This window comes from Apodemus sylvaticus, chromosome 5, assembly GCF_947179515.1.
Source record: "Apodemus sylvaticus chromosome 5, mApoSyl1.1, whole genome shotgun sequence".
Lineage (NCBI taxonomy): Eukaryota > Metazoa > Chordata > Mammalia > Rodentia > Muridae > Apodemus > Apodemus sylvaticus.
Window position 1 is genome coordinate 158,740,477 of NC_067476.1, and position 22,738 is coordinate 158,763,214.

The following is a 22,738-nucleotide window of genomic DNA, read 5'->3' on the forward strand; positions in this document are numbered from 1 at the left end:
ATATATAATTAAAATCATATATATATATAAAGTTGTGTGGGGGCTGGAGGGATAGCTTGGTGATGGGACACTTGTCTAACTTGTGTCAAGCCCTGGGTTCAACCCACAGGCCTACAAAATTGGGGAGGGGGCAAAAACTAAAGGTGTGCCTTGCTCTATGCCAAAGTAAGAGCTATGATATATATATATATTTTTTTCTAGTTAAATGAGCAATTTGTTGTTTCTACTCCATTTTTTTTTTTTGCAGCATTAAGATCCTTGGGTTGAATTTAGAATTCATTAATAGCATCAAGGTAGCTTTAAATGATACAGGAAATTCATTGGCATTAAAAAAAAGGTATACAATTCATTTTAGGGCTTAAAAATCATAGTATCAGAAGTATTGAGGGTGGGTACAACAACTCAAAAGATTTTCTGCTCTGACCACCAAGGTGTTAATGGGTCTGAGCCCCTGTGGAAATAAGTATTACCTAGAATGTGTACCTGGCTCACACAGGGCCTCCTGCTGAAGTGAGCCTGTGCTCCACGCTCTTTGGAAAAACCTGCAGGGATTTGTTTTGTTTTGTTTTGTTTTTGTTTTTGTTTTCCTTCAAACATTTCTACACACTACCTCAAACTCTGGGAACAAGCGGTTGCTGTGGCTGGGAACTTATTTCTAACTTGTTTCTTCCTACAGAGGCCGCAGCACGGAGCAGAGGAGTGAGCGGAGGCTCACTTATCCATCATGTTAAAGATCATCTCGCAGGTCAGGCCTTGGTCCGGGCTCTGGTTCCCCATTGCACTTTCTCCTTGGTGGCCGGGAGCCTGCTCCCCTGAGGTGGCACTCTCCTGGATGACAATATCTTGGAGGAAAAGAGACAGAGAGAGAAACTGAGAAAGCCATGACATTGGGAAACCAGGAAGTAGAATTGAGCTGCAGGCATGCCAGAAACAAACAAGTCTTAAGCAATTGCCTGGCAATTGGGGCACCGCAGGTATTAAAGGCCAGTAGCTTCTCATCCATGAGATGCAAAAATATCACCAGACTGAGGAGGCGGGAGGTGGCTCTGCAGGCCGGTACTTGATCTGAGTTTGAGGAGTGAGGGTGTGCAGAGATGTCACTGTCATGAAGCCACTTTGATTAAGGTCACCAAGCCCTCCAGTGACCTTCTCCATCCTCACTGATCCTCTGGCTGAGGTTAACAGCGGTGGGAGTTTGGAGGGAGAAACTGCCAGATTAAAACAAAGTGGTTGCCGGGCGCACGCCTTTAGTCCCAGCCCTCGGGAGGCTGGCAGATTTCTGAGTTCGAGGCCAGCCTGATCTACAGAGTGAGTTCTTGGACAGGTAGGGCTACACAGAGAAACCCTGTCTCAAAAAACCGCCACCACCACCAACAAAAAGTGGTCAGAAAGGACATACCGTCGTCACGTCCTGCTCCTCCCTCCGAGGCCTGTGTCCTCATCACTGGCTCTGGGTCACACTTCTTTCTGTGTCTCTGAAGGTTACTCTGTGGAAGATGACACAGGCCCCTAGTGAACATCAGCGTCCCCATGTGCGGTTTGAATGAGGTGACTCAACAGGTAGAGACAGGTACTCGTCTGCTGGCCTGAACGGGTGTCTGGGGACCCCACATGAGGGGGAGAGCTCACTCCTGTTAAGTCCTGCTCTGAGCTCTGCACGTGTGCTGTGGTGTGCTGTACCCTCTGATGCGCCACGAGATACACCAGTAATTACGTATATCTTAAGAGGTGGCCTTCAGAAAGAGAGCGGGCAATGGGTGCCTTTTAGATTTTGGGCCCCAAATAAAAAACAAACCCAAATAAAATAATGACCTTTAAAGTGTGTGTGTGTGTGTGTGTGTGTGTGTGTATGTAGGTATTTTTACCTGGATGAAGGTGTCTCTGGAGGCCAGAAGTATATATATGTATTTAAATATTTTAATATTTGCTTGGGTGTTCCAGGGATGGGGGGGGGGACTGAGATTATTCGACATATTCCGCCATTCGGGGACGATCCCTGCCTGCTGTGGGGCAGCCTCAGAGGCTTTGTTTATTTAGGGAGAAAACGTGCGGTTCCGGTTTTGCAGAGTGGTGTATAAAGTAAGGCTTGCTTTCAGTCGGGTACACGGTGGGCTCAGGACTCCTCCGAGCATCGGAGACGAGTCATGGGCCGCTCGCCAAGCAGCGGAGGAAGCCACACTGACCTGCCTGCCGTGAACAGGTTAGGGCTGGCAACCCCCAATGTATATGCTGAGTGCATACAGAAATACAGAGCACAGACCTGTCAGCCTCCAGAGGTATCATGCCGAGGACGCTAGGTGTGGCATATTTAGACCCTTTAGGACACAGAGACAACAGCATGTGACAAATCCCTGACATCAGACATGTCACCCGGGTTGGCATTAGGGCCACCACTGCTGACCGGTGACATACAGATACAGAGACAGACTGATGTGTGTGTTTGTGAGCAGGTGCTTGTGAATGTGCGTAGGCTGAAGCTTGGGACAAGCCAGGGCACAGTTGCCTGTGGTCTCCCGCCCCTGACCAGCATCCTGCCAGAGAGCAAACGTGAGCCTCTGTAACAGGCTCCTGGTGCCAGGACTCCAGAAAAGATCCCAAATCAGGCAGTGGCTTAGGTTGCCGATCTACAGTCCTAGTTGATCCTGAAACTCCTCGTTGCCACAGAGACAGACACCTCACAGAGAGCCTGACACCATAGGGCCACCAGTGTGCTGTGGGACACCGATTAGACATGCCCCTCTCTTCTATAGTAGAGAAACCTGGCCAAAGGCCACTGTTGCGAAACCCCCCTTTCTCTGAGACCTATAAAAGGCCCTATTCTTCCTTATCAGATCCGGTGCCGTGCTGCTGTCTGTCTGCCCATGGTAAAAGAGATATTCTTTTAATAGAACATCTTATCCAAAATTTGCTCCTGCCCTGCCCTTGAGGCACACACCTGAGACTTTTCTCTTAACCTAAAAGAGAAATTGGATTCAAGTATCCAGCTGCACTTTAATCTTTCACAGCCAGAACCATTCAACCACCCTGCCTCTTCACTTGAGACTCACACACTCTGTGATGTGATAAGATGTGTAATATGTGTTAAGCCCTGACATTTGGAAGTAATTTGTTATGCAGAATGGAAAAAAAATGAATACACCAACTGACAGAATCCAAAATGAATGTGAGTCCATAGCCTGATTTCACACCCTGGAAACGCCCGAGAATGGAATCGCGCGTGAAGAAGGCTGCGTTCAGCTCATAGGCAGTTGTCAGTTCTCATACTTTAAAAGCCAGGCTGCGCCCAGCCTGTGGCACACATGTAGGAGGCAGAAGCAGGTGGATCTCTATGAGTTTGAAGCCAGCCTGGTCTACATGGAAGCTAGCTGGGGCTACGTACGTCATGAGTTCCTACTTTAAAAAAAAGAAAGCAAAGAAGTCAGTTCTCTCAGGAGTCGGAGAACTCCCTGGACTGTTCTCAGCATGTGAGGACCGAGGCCCCTGAGGCCACAGAGCGGGGCCTGATGGAACAACTGCTTCAGCAAAACGAAGGAGGTTAGAAACAGAAAGGACACTAGTGAGTAGGCATGGGGTGACTTCATACCCACCCCCCCCCAAGAACATGACTGACAACCCATGTGAGCCTGGCCTGGTGGCCCAGTCCCTGTCACCCCAGCTCCTCAGGAGACTATCCAAGAGGAGCACACGTTTAAGGCCAGAATGGACGATTTAGCTAGAGCCGGTCTCAAAAGATAGGGGCTGTACAGTGTTTGTGTGGCTTGGAATCCACCCCCCAAAGGCTGTGTGTATGGGATTCCCTTCGGCCCTTGGAGGGAGAGTGTATATTTATAAAATGCATGAGTTTTCTGAATCCAAACACCAGTGGAAACCTTCTGCAGAGGAGGCGGCCACTGTTTGAAGGACGGACACTCACCCAGCGGGAGAAACCTTTGTCACACTTGAGGCAGAGGTGCACGCTGGAGACAAAGCTGGGGTCGTGGTACTTCCTCAGGTGCACGGTAAGCAGCTGCTTCTGTCGGAAGTGTTTGTTGCAGGTCGGGCAGGAGAAGGGCTTCTCTCCCGTGTGCGTGCGCATGTGCGCCGTCAGGCATCGCTCCTGAGGGAAAGCGGAGACATGGCTGACACAGGGTCGAAGGTTCCTTAGAACCGTCTGCCATTATCGTACTTCTCTCCTCAAGAGTGCTGAGGCCCTCCTCAGAGCCAGGTCCTGCCGCATGCAAAGTGCGTGTGCAAACTACACGTGCAGTTCAAAGCCAGCCTGGTGTACAAGAGACCCCCTCAGGAAACCAAAAGCAAAACAAGCGAAAATTCTCTATGGCCCCCGCTTTGAAGATTTATTTTATTTCCTAATTAATTATCAATTAATTTGTACTGTTGTGTGTGAGTGTCTATGTGTGCACATGTGCACATGGGTAGGACTGGCGACCAGGGGAGGCTAGAAGAAGGTGTCAGAGCCCCTGAAGCCAGAGCTCTGGGCAACTGTGCGTCATGTGGCCTACACTCGGAAAGACAGTGAGTAGGGAATCCTGCCACTAGTCCACTGTCAAGAAAGTTACCAAGCATGGGGCACACCGAGGTCACCACACACTCCAGAGTGCTTTTGTATTATGTGGGTGGGGTGGAGCTGTGTTCACTGAGAAACCCAAAATCAAGAGATTAATAAACATTCTGAAAAGTTAAAGGAAAATCAGCACCTTTAAAGCTGACTCCCCATCCTGATTCTATGATGTGGGCTGGGGTGTGGTGGGGTGTGGGGGGTGTTGGCCTTCATACTTTTTCTGCCGGATCCAAAACCCTGTTCAGGGAACTCAGGAGAAGCCTGCCTCTGTTCTCCCTGATCTGTGGGGTGTTTGTTCAGTATGTGAGGAGAGCCCAGGAGTGCAGACATGTTAAAAAGAAAAAGAAGGAAAAAGAACCAGAGGAGCTGGGGAGGTGGCTCAGTGGGTAAACTGCTTCCCATCCACGCCCTGTAAAAGCTAAGTGTGGCCACAGACCCTGCCAGAACAGACTTGGCCTCCCAGGAGTACCAACACAGGCGCACAGGCCCAGAGGAGAGACAGCTCCAGCCAGAGACAGCAAGACCAACTAACACCAGAGATAGCCAGATGACAAAAGGAAGCACAAGAACCCTACCAACAGAAACCAAATCTACTTGGCAACATCAGAACCCAGTTCTCCCACCACAGCAAGTCCCGGATATCCCAACACACCAGAAAGGCAAGAGTTTGCATCTCATGATGCTGATAGAGGACTTCAAGAAGGACATAAATAACTCCCTTAAAGAAATACAGGAGAACACAGGTAAACAGGTAGAAGCCCTTAAAAAGAAAACACAAAAATCCCTTAAAGAAATACAGGAGAACATGAGTCAATAGGTAGAAGCCCTTAAAGAGGAAACACAAAAATCCCTTAAAATATTACAGGAAAACAGAAACAATGAAGTGAAGGAATGGAACAAAACCATCCAGGATCTAAAAGTAGAAGTAGAAACAATAAAGAAATCACAAAGGGAGACATCTCCAGAGATAGAAAACCTTGGAAAGAAATCAGGAGTCATGGATGCAAGCATCAACAACACAATACAAGAGATAGAAGAGAGAATCTCAGGTGCTGAAGATACCATAGAAAACACTGACTCAACAGTCAAATAAAATGCAAATGCAAAAAGCTTGTAACCCAAAACATCCAGGAAATCCAGGACACAATGAGACCAAACCTAAGGATTATAGGTATAGATGAGAGTGAAGATTTACAACTTAAAGGGCCAGTAAATATCTTCAACAAAATTATAGAAAACTTCCCTAACTTAAAGAAAGAGATGCCCATGAACATACAAGAAGCCTACAGAACTCCAAATAGACTGGACCAGAACAGAAAGTCCTCCAGGCACATAATAATCAAAACACCAAATGCACAAATCAAAGAAAGAATATTAAAAGCAGTAAGGGGAAAAGGTACAGAACTTACAAAGGCAGACCTATCAAAATTAAACCAGACTTCTCACCAGAGACCATGAAAGCTAGAAGATCCTGGGCAGACCTCATACAGACCCTAAGAGAACACAAATGCCAGCCCAGGCTACTATATCCAGCAAAACTCTCAATCATCATAGATGGAGAAACCAAGATATCCATGATTTCAGCCCTACAAAGGATAATAGATGGAAAACGCCAACACAAGGAGGGAAACTACACCCTAGAAAAAGCAAGAAAGTAATCTTCCAACAAACTCAAAAGAAGGTGGTGTATGTGGTGTGTGTGGTGTGTGTGTGTGTGTGTGGTGTATGTGGTGTGTGTGATGTGCGTGTGGTATGTGTGTATATGTGTGTGTGGTATGTGTGTGGTATGTGTGTATGTGTGTGTGTGTGTGGTATGTGTGTGTGGTGTATGTGTGTGGTGTGTGTGTGTGTGGTATGTGTTTGTGGTGTGTGTGTATATGTGTGTGTGTGGTATGTGTGTGTGGTGTATGTTTGTGGTATGTGTGTATGTGGTATGTGTATGTGGTGTATGTTTGTGGTGTGTGTGTATATGTGTGTGCACATGCATGTGTGTGTGTGTGTCTGTTGTAAGCTCACAGAGCTCTGGAGATACACTGGACCCCTGGAGCTGGAGTTCCAGATGCTGACCGCCACAGACACAGGTGCTGGAATTCTAGCTGCAGCCCCCATGGTGGGCCAGTAATCACCGCTAACTCCTGAACCAGCTCCCCGGCCTCAAGCTTCCTTCCTCCCGCTCTCTTTTCAAATCCATTTACTTATATTTTACTTGAATACGTATGAGCATTTTGCTTGCTTGCACATACATGCACCACGTGTGCACCTGGTGCCCAAGGAAGTCAGATCTAGAACTGGGATTGCTTAGAGTCACGGGGAGTTGTAAACCACCACGTGGGGTCTGGGACTCAAACTCAGGTCCCTTGCAAGAGCAACAGCTGTGTGTAGGAGCCGAGCTCTGCAGCCCCTGGCCTCTCCCTCAAGGATGAGTGCTTCCTGGACCCCCCACCGCTCACACACCCACCTCCCACAGCTCACCCGCACGTGCGAGCAGTCACAGACACAGTACCTGCTTGCACGCGTAATCGCACTGTTTGCACTTGAACTTCTTCTCGTTCTTGTGCGTCCTCTGGTGCTGGAGGAGGGCATAGCGCTCGTGGAAGCCGGCGGGGCAGTACCTGCACTTGACCTCCTCGGGGCTGTGGCTGTGCAGGTTGCGCAGATGGACACCTGTGGGAGCCGCGGGAGACGCTGTGCTGACCTGGGCCCCATGGGGGTTCGGGGACTTCTCTGGTGTGGTGGAAAGTTCTGGGCACCTCAGGGCTCCCCCACCACACCAGCTAGCCTCCCTTGGAAATGGCAGACAGCCTCCATAGCCAGGTGAATGTCCCCCGTGAGCACCACTGCTGGGAAGGAAGTAAGGAGTGGGCTCAGTCGGAGACCTCTTCAAAGCTCCAGAGGGCTGGTCATGAACGTTGGGCACCTTGGTGCAGCGGGAGCATGGCTGAGGTATCTGTAACAACCATGACTACTGTCTTGCTGGGAGTTATGGTGCCCCATGATGAGTTATACTGGGCTCACTGTCTAGGAAGCTCCTGATGCAGCTAACCCTCAGGCCTGACGTGCCTGTAGCACTCCATGGTCACCGGTATGACGGAGGAGCAGCCTGTACCTCCCGACTCAGAGATGGTGATCCCCTACAGGGAGATGAAGAGCCAGGATCTCCACAGCGTCTCTACAGGGGCTGCAGAGGTCGCCTCTGGCCCGTGACAAACAGCTGCACTTGGCACCTGGCTAGCAGCCCTTTGGTCCTAACAGACCCCAGGGAACAGTGCTTTGTGGTACCCCAGGAACTGCAGAGGTGCTGACAGAATATTCCAGCTGCTAGACAGGATGGGTCAGACACCTTTACCCCCGCAGGAATATTCCTAAAATCTCTGGAATTTTCCAAGGCAACTGGTTGGACTTTTATTTTTGCTGACACCTTTACTGTCTCTCTTGTAATATAATTTTGGAGGAACAGAGAGAAACAAAGAGAAAGACAGACAGAGAGAGAGAGAGAGAGAGAGAGAGAGAGAGAGAGAGAGAGAGAGAGAGAGAGAGAGAGACAGGTAAGTAGGGAGGCCACAGGGACCTAAAGGCTCCCTTGCCAACTCTCTGCCCTTGATAGCTCCTTGCCCTAAATAAATTCTGCCTTCCATAGCTCCCCGCCTCCTCCCACTCCTGTCTGCACCAGCTTCCTCCGTCTAAGCCGAAGGCCGCCCTCGCTCCCTGCGGAAGACTCCCAAGCGCAAGCCCAGAGGTGCTCCCTCAAGTCTCATCCAGGGTGTCCTGTGTCACAAGGGCTCAGCTCCCAGCAGGGTGTGCATAAGGCAGGCTGAGGAGGGGACTGGGACAGAGCTAAACTTCTAATGCAGTTGCGCTGTGACACTCAGATCACCAGGACCACTGCCCCTAGCAGAAAACGTCTCCATGTCTCCAAGTCTCAGTGTCCTTACCTGCAAGAGCAAGTTCAACACGGGTTAAAACGACACTCACTGATTTGATCACACCTTCTGTCTAGGTGGGCCAGCTTCAGAACTGCACTTACTGAGCTTAGCCACCAGAGGGCGGTACAGGACCTCTGTAAAAACATCTCCAGGCCTAGTGAGGGCTTCAGGAGTTTGAAAACCTGGCTCTGCAGGTTTTTCAGACTGAGGGGACATGGTTCAAGGAGACACTCACGCAGGTCGCTCTTCCTCGCAATGATGGTGGCACAGTGGGGACACTCATGTTTGGGCACATTCTCGCCATGCTTCTGCGACATATGGATTTTCATGGTCCCACTCTGGGTGAACCGGGAGTGACAGGTGGGACATTCATACGGCTTCTCACCTGTGTGTCACGAACAGAAAGTGACTCTGGAGTACGGCTTCCCCGAGAACCCTGGCCAGTCCTAGGGATGCTTGCGCCAGGGGCTTCCTTCCCAGGCAACGCCTGGGTGTACATGGAGAGGAGGCTGTCGTGCTCGGTCTTACTGTAACAAACCAACCGAGCAGGGGCATGTCTCTCACCTGAGTGTGTCCGCATGTGGCGCTTCAGCTTGTAGGTGTCCCTGCTGGCGTAATCACACTGGTGACACTGGAAGGGGCGTTCGCCCGTGTGTGAGCGGATGTGTCGCTTCAGCTTGCTTGCCTAGGACATGTGGAAGAGGGTCATTACGAAGGGAACCCGTGGGTGGTCAGGGCTTCAGCTAACCAGCTTCGAGAGAGACGAGAGAAGTTTGCACGGGCAGGCGGCTCATGCCTGCAAACACGCACTCAGGAAGCTGAGGCAGGAGGATTGCTGCAGTCCAGGCCCCATTTGAGGCTTTATCAGGAGACCTTGTCTCAGACCCTGGCCTCCTCAAAAATCCCCAGAAAGGAAACCTAGGTGTGATAGCATATGCCCGCAATGCCAACTTTGGGGAAGTTAAGGCAGAAGGATTGCTGCAAGTTTGAGAACACTCTGGGTCATATAGCGGTCCCATATAGGGTCATATAGCGATCCCAAGGCTAACCTGGATGGCAGAGACCCTATCTCAGAAAAGCAAAAAGGAAAAATTTAAGTTAACCAGACCTCAGTATCGGGGTGTCCCATAAAACAGAACTTCCCAATCTGCTGGCGATTCGCTCTGTCACTGGCTGTGTGCACAAGGTCCTCTGGGGTTAATGAGCAACGGCTCTAAGACTTCCACGCTGAATATCACTTTTACAAACGGAAACAGAGCTCTCTGCTCAGTCGGTGCTGTGTACGTTTCTATCTTTATTTCCAAGGCCTGGTCCGCTCACAGCAGTAAAGTTTAAACCACTTGTAAACATGCAAGCCGGAACAGCCTTCCGAAGCGGAAACCTAAACCATTAGCTAAATGGACAGTCACCTGTGAAGTGCCCAGCGCTCAGAGTCCTCACCAGCCCTTGGGTAACTGGGTTCAAGACAGACAAACCCCTTGCCATGAAGTGTGGCTCTGTGTGCTACTACCTTCTTTAAAAGAAAAAAATTTTAAAGATTTATTTTATTTATATGACTACACTGTCTTCAGACACACCAGAAGAGGGCATCAGATCCCATTACAGATGGTTGTGAGGCACCATGTGGCTGCTGGGGATTGAACTCGGGACCTCTGGAAGAGCAGTCAGTGCTCCTAACCGCTGAGCCAGGGACTCACCTTGTGGCTCAGGCTGGCTTCAGACACGGAGCCAGCAATCCTGCTGTTTTAACCTCCTGAATGCTGATCTTGCTTTTCTCACTGGGGAGGCAGAGGCAAGGGGATCTGTGAATCTGAGGTCAGCCTGGTCTATGTAGTGAATTCCAGGCCAGCCAAGACTACAATGTGAATCCTGGACCAGCCAGGGCTACATCATCAGACACTGCCCCAAACACAAGAGTGACAAAGAGGGAAGAGAATGAACTCTATTAGGCCTCGGAGGCCCTTAAGTAGGAAACAGCAGGGACCTTCTCATTCACAGCAGGCTTCACTGTCTTCTGGGACATTCTGATGCCACACCCTCACCGCAAACCCTTCTAGGTGTTTCCTGGGGAGCAGGGCCATCAGCCACACTGGGTCAGAGGCGTGGGAAGCAGCATCAACCCCACTTACACTCAGAAAGAGTACACAGGCCTGCTTCCCTGGAATGAAGGAGGCACACCTGGGCCAGGAGACCATCTGGGGACAGAGGGGCGTTCCCAGTGAAACAGAAGGTTCAAGATGAACAACTCAGTTTGGACTTTTTTGGATTTGGTTTCTTCGAGACAGGGTTTCTCTGTGTAGCCCTGGCTGTCCTGGAACTCACTCTGTAGACCAGGCTGGCCTTGAACTCAGAAATCTGTCTGCTTCTGCCTCCCAGAGTGCTGGGATTACAGGTGTGTGCCACCACCGCCCGGCTGGATTTTTTTTTTAAAGGAGAAATGTGGACGCCAGGCTGTTGTGGTACTTGTCTTAATCCCAGCAGTCGGAGCAGGTGAATCTCTGTGAATTCGAGTCCAGCCTGATCTACAAAGTGACTTCTAGGACAGCCAGGGTTACACAGAGAAACCCTTTCTCAACAACAAAGCAATACATAAAAAAAAATCAAAAACAAAAAAACAAACAAACAAAAAAAAACCCCAAACCCCAAACCAACCAACCAACCAAAAAATGGTAAAAAAACAAGGGGGAGGAGGAGAAATAATAATATGGGAATTGTAGGGAGGAAAGAAAGAATTTTTAACACTGCAGCATGGGGGGAGGTTCAGGGTTCACTGAGGCACACAGGAGGAGGTCAGAGGTGACAGCATAGGATATCTCTGCTTGGCTTCTGGAGGTAAGCAAGTGCTCTACCACCGAGCCACACCTCCACCGAGCCACACCTCCACCGAGCCACACCTCCACCGAGCCACACCTCCAGCCCACTCTCTCCTTTCTATTTTGAGACCATGTCTAAGTCGTGCAGGCTGGGTGTCAGCCCACGATATAGTTCAGGCAGGCCTTGAACTTGCCTCTGAGAGGGCTGAAGAGCATAAAACCTGCTGTGCCTAATCCACTTTCTTGCTTGTGAGTCAAAGGGAGCTAGTCAGCCAGCCAGCGCCATCAAATGGTGGAGGCAGCAGTGCCCCATGGGCCGTCCCTGGGCTGCATGGACCGTGGGCCCTCTGCCACTGGGCAGGATCACAGAGCCTCGGTGTCTCCTTGTTGGACACCTCTGCACCCTCACACTGCTGCCACAACCTTTGCCTCAGATAGGAAAGCTCCTTTTAAAAATAGCCACAGCAGAAAGCGGTTCTTGGAATCGGATTCTGACCCGTCTGTGAAATGCCCCAATTTATGAAACCTACTTGCGTCACTGCCATGCTTAAGTTTTCACTGTCCCCTTTAGCTTAGTTCCTGTTAGAAGGCTCTGCTTCACTCTCCTGGGACAAGCTTGCTACCAGGGTGTAGCCAGCTCCCCCACAGGATATGGAACCTTGGGCATGAACTGCTAGAAAACGGACATGACCAGGAGACGTGAGGGAGCTAATGGGAGGCCGCAGAAGCTACTCAGGAAGCCGAGGCAGGAGGATGTCAAGTTTAAGGCCTGCTGGGGTTGCAGAGTGAGTTCAAAGCCGGCCTGAGCAACTTATTGAGACCATGTCTCAAAATAAAAGACGTAGCTGAGGCCGAAGCTCAGAGGTAGAGTCGTTCGAGTCCTAGATCCAAAATCCAAACCCTAGTACCACATACAACACACACACACACACACACACACACACACACACACACACACACACCCCACATCCATTTACCATGAGTAAAACATGAAGCTAAATTCCATCGAGTCGCTGATAGTGAGCGTGTGTGGACAGGGTTATATCTTCAAGCCAGTAGCTCTGTCTGTCCAGGTCACATTGGGGCAAAGCGCAAAAGCTTCCGGCCAAGTCCTGTGCTAGGGGAGACATTCTGTGGCCCCAGCTGTGACATGAGATCCCAGAAAGGCCTTTTCTGCAAGTCTGAGAGTTCTCTCCCTAGTGTCTACATTTTCATTTTGTGCATGAGTGTTCTGCCTGCATGTATGTCTGCACACCAAATGCATGCCTGTACCCGGAGGCTGGAGAGGGCATAGGATCAGTTGGAGCGGGAGTTACAGACATCTGGTTGTCAGCAACCGTGTGGGTGCTGGGAATCAAACCTAAGTCCTTTGCAAAAGCAGTCAGTGCTCATAACCACTGACCATCTCTTCAGCCCCAGCAGCTAAGGGTATGCGAAAGCCTGCAGAGGACCTGGGTTCAATTCCCAGCACTCCTGCCAGATGGCTTCAAACCGCAACAACTCCAGTGGCAGAGAACCTGCTATCTCTTTTATGGTCTCCTCAGTAACCTGTATTCACATGTACATACGTATGTACATACGTACGTACAACTTCCCACCCCCAATTTAAAAATAACGGAAATAATAAAATATAGACAATCTTGTTTGAGAGGAAGCACTTGGCTGGTAAAAGCACTCACTGCCGCCAAAGTCTGAGCTTAAGTGTCAAGAAGGAGGCAACCAAGTCCATCAATTTGTCTTCTGAAGTTCACTATGTACACCAGGATAACCTTGAACTCCCAGCAATCCTCCTGCCACAGTGCTGGGATTGTAAGTATGAGTCACTATAGCAGGCATTAGTTAGATGATAATGCCTGTAGCTTCTAGCATAGATTTGAAAATGTGTCTTTGGTGAATGGTTGGGTAACAGGTTAGCGTCCCTCAGGACGTACAGGGCTGACTGAGCGTCACCCCTCAGAGTGGCGATTTCTCGCTAGCTATTGCACAGGACTGACTGCAAGGGTGCTCACCTCGACGCTGGCATACTTGCACAGGGAGCACTTGAAGGGCTTCTCATGAGTGTGTTTGTAACGCCTGTGCCGGACGAGTTCTCCACTGGTGACAAACGCCATGTCACAGTCCTCGCACTTGTAGGGTCTGGTTCCTGGAAAAGAAAAAAATATCACATGGTTTACACTTTTTAAACAAGACTTAACTGCAAAACTTCCAGTGGCTTTCTAGTTTTGAAATGGCAGTCTGAAAGGCTTCAGCAATTAAGAAGTTCTTTGAACTATAAATATCGGGAGATGTACGGAGACAGAACTGTGGGTAACAGTCAGTGCTTTTAGCTGAAACTCAAGAAGGCGTTGGGGGTGGGGGTGGGGGAACTGAGTTGGGGATGGTGCGGTGGGTGTGTAACCCTGGCACTCAGAAGGCTACGGCGGGGTGGGGGTGGGGAGACTGGTGGTTAGAGATCGGCCTGCACTACAAGAGAGGCCCTATTTCCAAAGCAAAAAAAAAAAAAAAAAAAAAAAAAAAAGGCAAAACTAAACATAAATGTGTGCACAATAGCCCCCCTCCCCATTGGAGAGTGAGGCCCAAATGCTCCCCAGATGCTTATGATAAGGTTTAATTAATAAATTGGCATTAAAAACCAGAAGCAACAATGATAAGAAATTGACAGATAAATGAGTCAGGCCAGTTTCCCAAGCCTAGCATTCAACTTGCTCAGGGAGCTAAGACTGAAGGATCACAAGTTCCAGGCTAGCTGGGGCATCTTACACCTCTGAAAATAAAAAAGGAAAGGGTTGGGAGAGGGATAGGCCCGTGGGGGCGCTTGAGACCTCTTGGTTAGTCCTCAGGGCAAAGGAAAGTGAGTTTAGCTGATGCTGAGAGAATACGGACAAAACCTGTTTAACTCACGCACCAAAAGGGAAATTATTTAAATGTTTGAGTTGCTTCTTCTGCAATTTTCCTGGGTTTTGTTTGTTTGTTTGTTTTTTGTTTTTTGGTGCTGAGGATGGAACGCGGGGCCCTGCGTGGGTGGGGATCAGCTTCTTGGATTTTCTCCAGATGCGAAGCCCTGGGTGAAGAGAGTGAACTCACTGAGATTTACGGTGCATCTGTGGCGGAGGGCCACCCCGGGTGCCTCACCTGTGTGGGTGTTGAGGTGGTTTCTGAGGAGAGTGACGGTCCGGAAGGCCTTCAGGCACAGGTGGCACAGGTGTGGCCTCTCGTCGCTGTGGATCTTGATGTGACGATTGAAAGTTGAGAGTTTGGAAGAAGCGAACGGGCAGCTGTCGCACTTGAAGGTGCGAGGTTCTCCTGTGGAGAGGAGACACGAAGCGGACTGGCTGGAAAGATCTCCCCGGAGCGGTTCCTCAGAGGCCAACGCGACTTCCTCAGCCTCCGTGCTGTTCAGGATTATGAGATGTCTCCAAACCTCGGGACACTCCGTTTTTGATGAAGAGCACCTTGTTAAGAAATACCCAGCTCTGTTTCCGGCCACAGGGCTGTCCACAGCCCTAACCCATCCTCCCTGTTATTCACAATGGACAACAGTGGCCCTCTTTTGGCCACCATGGGAACTGCACACGGGTGGTGTACAGAAATACACACATACTTACACATAAATTAAAAATAAATCAGTCATGGCTCGGGCTGGAGAGATGGCTCAGGGGTTAAGAGCACTGACTGCTCTTCCGAAGGTCCTGAGTTCAAATCCCAGCAACCACATGGTGGCTCACAACCATCCGTAATGAGATCTGACACCCTCTTCTGGTGTGTCTGAAGTACATACAATAATAAATCTTTGGGCCAGAGCAAGCAGACGTCCTGAGTTCAGTTCCCAGTAACTACATGATAGCTCACAACCATCTGTACAGCTCCAGTGTACTCATATACATAAAATAAATAAATAAATCTTTTTTAAAAAAGTGTAGAAAAATCTGTCATGGCTCACACCTCCAATCCCAGTACCCAGAAGGCAGAGTCAGGTAGATCTCTGTAAGTTTGAGGCCAGCCTGGTCTACAGAGTGAGTTCCAGGACAGCCAGGGCTACAGAGAGAAACCCTGCCTTGAAAAATCAAGAAACAAACAAACAAACAAATCAGTCTTATCAAACTGTCATTTACAGTGTAGTGTAGATCGAGGTCAGAAGACAAAGTGGGGATTCCCTAAAGCAAGTTTCCCATAAACATGGACCCAAGTGGGTATGTTCTCTGTTGGGTAAACTGAAGACTCCCCAACCCTCCACCACCCTCCCTACCTTGCTCCAATGCCTTCCCAGAATCCTCCACCCAAGTCAGGGGAGCTCTGGGAAACAGGTATGAAGTTGAACAAAACCACAGCCCACAGCCACATGTGACTATTTAAATTTGTATCTAAAATAACTAAAAACAAAAACAAAAACAAAATGTGCCTCCTCATCTGAGTGACAGCAGGCACACATGGGAGGTGGCTGCTCTCCTGGGGACATTCCTTTCCGGTACCTCTGATGTTCCATTTGGCAGAGCCAGGCCATACAGACAATTCCCCACACGGGAGACAGTGAAGGAGGGATGCAACCTCAGCTTACACTTCCTGACAAAGCTCACTGCGGGGAGTCAGCTGAGGGCAGTATCTAGCCTGCAGTCCTGGGGGGGCGTGGTCACATCTGCTGTTTGAAGACACTGAGCTTGCTGACAGTAACTGTCTGAGACTCACCCGAGCAGCCAAGGCTGCGAAGACATTTCTCCACAGAGGACACATAGATGGCCAATGCATGCTTGGAGAAACACCCATAGGAAAAAATGGAAGAAAAAGCATCAAGATTCCCTTCCAGACCTGGTACCAGCAGAACTTAGTCAGGGTGTGGAGACATGAGCCTCTGATGCTGAAGGTGGCTGTGGAGCTGGTTTGGAAGTTTCTCAGAAGGTTAAGCATGGAGCCAGAGAGATAGTGTGGAAGAGTGCTTTCTAAGCAAATATGAGGACCTGAGTTCAAATCCCCAGCACCTGTGTAAGAGGTCAGGGATGGTCATGCATTCCTTAACTCCAGGGGCGTGGGAGTTGGAGACAGAAGGATAGAGACAGAGAGTGATACAGCAGAATGGTCTATGACCTCTCCACGTGCATTCACGGGCATGTACACACCCAACACACACACACACACACACACACACACACACACACACACGAGTTAAACATGGAATGAAGGTATAATCCAGCAATTCCACCCCGTATGTATGTTTCCCTAAAGTACATAAATAGCCATAGCGAAACCATTCACAACAGTCGAAGAGCGGGAACCACTTCAACATCCAGCAAAAGAGGAATGGATAAGTAATTGTGGTATGTCCATACAATAGAATACTAGGCAGCCGTGAAAAAGGAAATGCTAATCTATGCTACTGTATGGACGAATCCTGAGACTATACTAAGCAAAAGAATGAAGAGCCAAAGGGCACATGGTTTAAAAGTATTATTATGGGCATATTATTCCATACGTCCATATCAGAAAAAGTATACTGATGCTTCCCAGGGCGTAGAGGCCAGGGATGGAAACTGTGAAGATGAAGAGATAGATAGGGTGATAAAAAATGCTTTGGAATTAGAGTGCTAATGGTTGTATGGGACTGTAAATATATTAAAAACTGGAAAATAAGCTAGGGGGAAATTGGGGTCTTCAGCTTCATGACTGACTGTGTGTGCCATTACCATAAGGCAAGGACTCAAATCTCCACCTCCAGAGGCAAAAACCTACAGGACTCTGACCACCCACGCATAGGGGACTGAGGTGCTGCAATGCAGGCTTCGCAAACCGAGTTGCCCTCCTTCCTACCCTGGCCACTGGCTACTGGAAGAGAGAGGTGGCTTTTAGTGGTGGGGTTTGTTTGCCATTTGTTTTTGTTTTTTATTCTGGCTGGACTGGGGAAGGAAGCTAAGGTCTCATGCAAGCTGAGAAAGCACCCAGCCACCGAGCCCCCGAGCCACCGAGCCACCCAGCCACCGAGCCACCCAGCCACCGAGCCACCGAGCCCCCGAGCCACCGAGCCCCCGAGCCACCGAGCCACCCAGCCACCGAGCCACCCAGCCACCGAGCCACTGAGCCACCGAGCCACCCAGCCACCGAGCCACCGAGCCACCCAGCCACCGAGCCACCCAGCCACTGAGCCACCGAGCCACCGAGCCTCCAAGCCCCCGAGCCACCCAGCCACCGAGCCACCCAGCCACCGAGCCACTGAGCCACCGAGCCACCGAGCCTCCGAGCCCCCGAGCCACCCAGCCACCGAGCCACCCAGCCACCGAGCCACTGAGCCACCGAGCCACCCAGCCACCGAGCCACCCAGCCACCGAGCCACCGAGCCCCCGAGCCACCGAGCCCCCGAGCCACCGAGCCACCCAGCCACCGAGCCACCCAGCCACCGAGCCACCGAGCCACCCAGCCACTGAGCCACCCAGCCACCGAGCCACCGAGCCACCGAGCCCCCGAGCCCCCGAGCCCCCGAGCCACCCAGCCACCCGAGCCCCCAGCCACTGAGCCACTTCCTAGTCAGACAGAACTTTTAAAAAGTCAGCTGGCAATTGAGATAATGGGACGGAATGCCTCCATTTAAATAACTGAGAAACTACTTTGAAAGAGCAGCCCACTAAACCACCGAGAGTCAGATGCTTCCTGTGGGCTGCTAGAGTGCTGTCTATTGCAGTGTTAGGACTGGGTCTCCACAGAGCCTTGCAGGTCCCTCCCTGCCTCGAGTGCCCATCACTGGGAATCTCTGACAGGACTGCAGACATCCGTCCACACAGGAAGGTCACTCTGCTGTCTTGACTCTCCATCCCAGACTCTAGTCTGGCTTCTTTCTCCACAATACTCTCCAGCCTGGTTCTCCTTCCCAGCCTTCAGTCTGATTCTATCTGTCTGTCTGTCTGTCTGTCCTTTCTTTCTTTTTTGTTTTTTGTTTTGTTTTTTTGTTTTTTTTCAAAACAGGGTTTCTCTGTGTAGCTCTGGCTGTCCTGGAACTCACTCTGTAGGCTGGCCTCGAACTCAGAAATCCACCTGTCTCTGCCTCCCAAGTGCTAGGATTAAAGGCGTGCGCCCTACCGCCCGGCCTGACCCCCAGCTTTGCTGGTCCCCTTTTCTAGCCTTCTGCAGGAAGGACCTTTTGGTCGTGTTCCCTAAGCCCCGACTCTTCTCCAGAGCTCGCTGGAGAAGCTCCTGGTCTACCTCACTGAATACTCACAAGGAATTTCAAGCCAGAAAGCAGGGGCTGGGGCCCAGCCTGGAATTTATGTGTGTAATACTTTCTGGAATGTTAAAAACAGCTTTTTAAATGTCTGAGTGTAAAATGAAAAAAAATATATTCTGGGATTTGATTTACAGTAGAGAGCATCAGTTTAAATTTTCTTCCACTTCCTGATATTCTGATAGAAACTTTTAGAAGTCGACCCTTCAGACCTTAATAACTGCCACTCTCCTATGAGAGAATGAAGGTCCCTCAGTGTGTCTCGGGCAGGGCTGGCCAGCCTACCCTTGCTCTGCCTTCGTGGTTTTGGTTTCGAGGCTTTGGCTCTCTGCGGCACATTCGTCTGCTTTGCCTCGGGCGGATCTTGCGGTTCTTCTTCTAGGCTTAGCCGGGAAATGGTCAGAACGATGTCGTCTTTCCCTTCTTTTGGTTCCATTTCCACAAAGAGGAATCTCTCTTCTTTCTTGTCTGTCCCTCCCTGGGGCGGGAGCTGGTCCTTTTCATCTTCTTCGGGCTAATAAGTCAAAATGGGGAAGCAGAGGCAGCACTGTTAGTCACAATCTGATGAAATTCTTCATTCAGGCAAACTAGGCAGCAGAGAAGCGAAAGCAAGCCTGTGAGACCACGCAGGCATCAACCGCTTGTTAGAAAGCCGTCAGCAGTTCAGCCTCTGAGGTTCTGTGGGGACTCTGTCTTTGTTGTTGTTAGTTAGTTAGTTTGTTTGTTTGCTGGGGAGTGGGGACAGGGTCTCAGGAAGTTGAGCCAGTCTCAAACTCACCATGTACCCGAGGATAAACCTGAACATCTAATCCTCCTGCCTCCACCTTCTGAATGCCAAAATCACAGGGTACTACCAAGCTAGATTTATAAGGAGCTGGGGATGAAACCCAGGCTTGGTGCATGCCAGGCACGCCCCACACCAACTGAGCTGCATGTCCAGGCCATAATATTTCTTTTTAAAAAACACAATGTACCTTACATGTATATAGCACCATTTTCTATAACTTTTACTTTATTTTATTTTATTTTATTTTTGAGACAGGGTTTCTCTGTATAATCTGGGCTGTCCTGGAACTCACTCTACAGACCAGGCTGGCCTCAAACTCAGAAATCCACCTGCCTCTGCCTCTCAAGTGCTGGGATTAAAGGCGTGCGCCACCAATGCCTGGCCTGTAACCTTTTAAAAGTCTTTAAACACACACATATTTGTGTATTTATATATATTATACATATATAAATATGCATATATACACATATATACATGTACACATATATGTACACACACATATGGCAAGGTCTTGTTATTTTACTGTATTTTATTTTCCAACATCAAATATATCATCTATATATAATATTGCTCAAAACTTCAATCTAAGAAAACTCAGTTTACCTTTCTCTATCCCACAAGGCATCAGTTAAAAATGAACCTTACCTTCTTCAGGGCTGTGCTTTCGTCCAAGTCTGGCGTTAACTCCTGGTCCTCCTCAGCCTCGGGCACGTTCTCTCTCAGCAGGTGGAAATGCATCAGCTCCAGCTCCTCTGGTGGGTACAGCTCTTCAGGGATGCTGACCGTCACGCAGTGCTGAAGGCTGAGATGGGGCTCTGGGTCGAACCACAGCACGGATGGCAACTGCAGTATGCCTTCCGCCTGTGGCACGGTCTCTGGAAGCTCCTCGGAGTGCGTCACGCTCAGCCATGCCAGCCCCTGGAGGTGCAGATCCTGGGACGCCAGGTGCACGGCTTGCAGGGTCAGGATCCGCCTGTCACTCTCCACCCTTGAAGGCAGCTCCTGGGGTAAGGTATCCAGCTGCAGGCAGCTGTCCTCCGCCTCTGCCTCCGTCACAGCCTCCTCCTGGGCTTCCACTCGTTGGACCCCACCCTCCTCCTTTTCCTCCTCTAGGTCTCCAGTCTTCAACTTCTGCTCTTTGATCTGGGTGAAGTGCCCAGAAGGGACAGGGGCCTCAGTGGTAGCCATGGTGATGTCCCCTGATGGAAAAAGAGCATGCACTCTTTATGGGGTGCAGAGGGGCTGGGGCCTAGTGGACATGGGCTTTGACCAAGGTGCACAAGATGGGATCAACGTTCTAGGCCAGTTTGCGACTCCGTAGTGAGACCGTGTCTCAACCCTGCTCCCACACCCTGCAAAAGTCTCTAGCGGGACTTAGGTGATAGTCCAACATTCTAAGTTTCAGGCTGGGCTGGGGATGGTGAGGGGTGGTGCGCTGCGCTGGCATGGTCCAGGGCTGAGCAAAACCGGGGTCAGCCCCCTAACTCTGTGGGACACTCTAGGTTTTGGGGGCAGAGAAATCTCTCTTTGGGCCTCGAGGTCCTTGGCAGCCATGTGCACACGGCCCACCAGCCTCCACGCTGCCTCCCAAGCTCGCGCCCCGCCTGTCCCGCCCCGCCCAGCCTCACCCCATTCCAGCCATGCCCATGCTCCCTGGTGCTCCCCAGGAGGCAGAGAGACACCCCAGGGCCTCACCACAGAGGCAGGGCCTGGACTGTCAACCGCGTGGCCGCCACCTTGCCACCTCGTGCTAAGCTGCTCTTCGTGCAGCAGCTGCTGCCACCACCTCCCTCTACGAGAGCCCTGCGCAGGTGCTGGCGGGAAAGGGGTGGAGCCAAGGAGAGGGAGATGGTGGAGATGGAGGAGCGGAGGAAGGGGCGCGGGACCCCAAGGGGGCGCTGGAGTTCTCAGGGGATGATGGGCAGAGAGGGAAAGATGGAGTCCTGCGGGGGCGCTGGAGTCATGGAGGGGAGGATGATGCACAGAGAGGGAGAGATGGAGTCCTGCGGGGGCGCTGGAGTCCTGCGGAAGGATGATGATGCACAGAGAGGGAGAGATGGAGTCCTGCGGGGGCGCTGGAGTCATGGAGGGGAGGATGATGGACAGAGAGGGAGAGATGGAGTCCTGCGGGGGCGCTGGAGTCCTGCGGAAGGATGATGATGCACAGAGAGGGAGAGATGGAGTCCTGCGGGGGCGCTGGAGTCATGGAGGGGAGGGTGATGGACAGAGAAGGAGAGATGGAGTCCTGCGGGGGCGCTGGAGTCATGGAGGGGAGGATGATGGACAGAGAGGGAGAGATGGAGTCCTGCGGGGACGCTGGAGTCATGGAGGGGAGGATGATGGACAGAGAGGGAGAGATGGAGTCCTGCGGGGGCGCTGGAGTCCTGCGGAAGGATGATGATGCACAGAGAGGGAGAGATGGAGTCCTGCGGGGGCGCTGGAGTCATGGAGGGGAGGATGATGGACAGAGAGGGAGAGATGGAGTCCTGCGGGGGCGCTGGAGTCCTGCGGAAGGATGATGATGCACAGAGAGGGAGAGATGGAGTCCTGCGGGGGCGCTGGAGTCATGGAGGGGAGGGTGATGGACAGAGAAGGAGAGATGGAGTCCTGCGGGGGCGCTGGAGTCATGGAGGGGAGGATGATGGACAGAGAGGGAGAGATGGAGTCCTGCGGGGACGCTGGAGTCATGGAGGGGAGGGTGATGGATAGAGAAGGAAAGATGGAGTCCTGCGGGGGCGCTGGAGTCCTGCGGAAGGATGATGATGCACAGAGAGGGAGAGATGGAGTCCTGCGGGGGCGCTGGAGTCATGGAGGGGAGGATGATGATGGACAGAGAAGGAGAGATGGAGTCCTGCAGGGATGCTGGAGTCCTGCGGAAGGATGATGGACAGGGAGGAGTGGTCCTGAAGGGGGAACTGGAGGCATGGCAGTGGGTGATGGACAGGAAGTCGAGGAGAGGTCCAGAGGGGCGCTGAAGTAACTTGAGGAGGAAGTAGAGGGGAACCGCCCTGGAGACTATAGGAGGACCGCCGAAGTAAGAGGGTTGGAGAGGAGGTCCTGTGAGAGCCAGGCGCCTCTGTGTGGGGTGCTCGGGGGTGGGATGGGGTTTCAGAAGAAGCTCGTAGGGACGGGAGTTACCTAGGGAGCTGTAAGCGGTGGGGACACAAGGGACAGGGACGCCGGAGGGAGATGGATGAAAACAAAGTTCCACTGAAGTCTGGAATATTGGAAAGTTGGAATATTGCAGGGGGAAAAACCCCAGCGGACCTCAAATGTGTAGTCTTTAACCTTGTGTTTATCTTCAAACTACCTTCAGCCTCTATCAGACAGCGGCAGGGTGTGGTCAGATGGGTGGAGCCAGGGCAGAGGTGCGGAGATGACCTCCGTGGGACCGGCAGCCTCTGAGCTTTTCCCACTTGATTATGTTCTCAGCAGGAGCATTCTTTGTGGGCAGGT

The 22,738-nt window shown here is 51.0% G+C and overlaps 1 protein-coding gene across 1 annotated transcript; it reads right to left on the reverse strand.

The window, feature by feature from the left end:
- Positions 1-711: 711 nt before the first annotated feature.
- On the reverse strand, positions 712-20,470 carry Ctcfl (CCCTC-binding factor like). Its single transcript, XM_052181589.1, has 10 exons — positions 19,928-20,470; positions 18,781-19,009; positions 14,427-14,597; positions 13,304-13,437; positions 9,046-9,166; positions 8,717-8,866; positions 7,062-7,222; positions 3,914-4,096; positions 1,400-1,487; positions 712-842 (listed from the first exon to the last, which is right to left on the reverse strand). Exons 1-10 carry the CDS (start codon positions 20,468-20,470, stop codon positions 712-714), a joined length of 1,911 nt encoding a protein of 636 aa, XP_052037549.1.
- Positions 20,471-22,738: the final 2,268 nt, after the last annotated feature.

Bases quoted from the DNA above. Each gene is read 5' to 3' on its own strand.
- Ctcfl (XM_052181589.1), bottom strand. From the start codon at position 20,470: ATGGCTACCACTGAGGCCCCTGTCCCTTCTGGGCACTTCACCCAGATC. The intron at 14,598-18,780 runs GTAGGCTGGCCA...TCCTCTCCACAG, and splicing joins ACCACGAAGGCAGAGCAAGG to GAGAACCTCGCACCTTCAAG. The intron at 13,438-14,426 runs GTGAGGCACCCG...TTTCTTTTCCAG, and splicing joins CCACCTCAACACCCACACAG to GAACCAGACCCTACAAGTGC.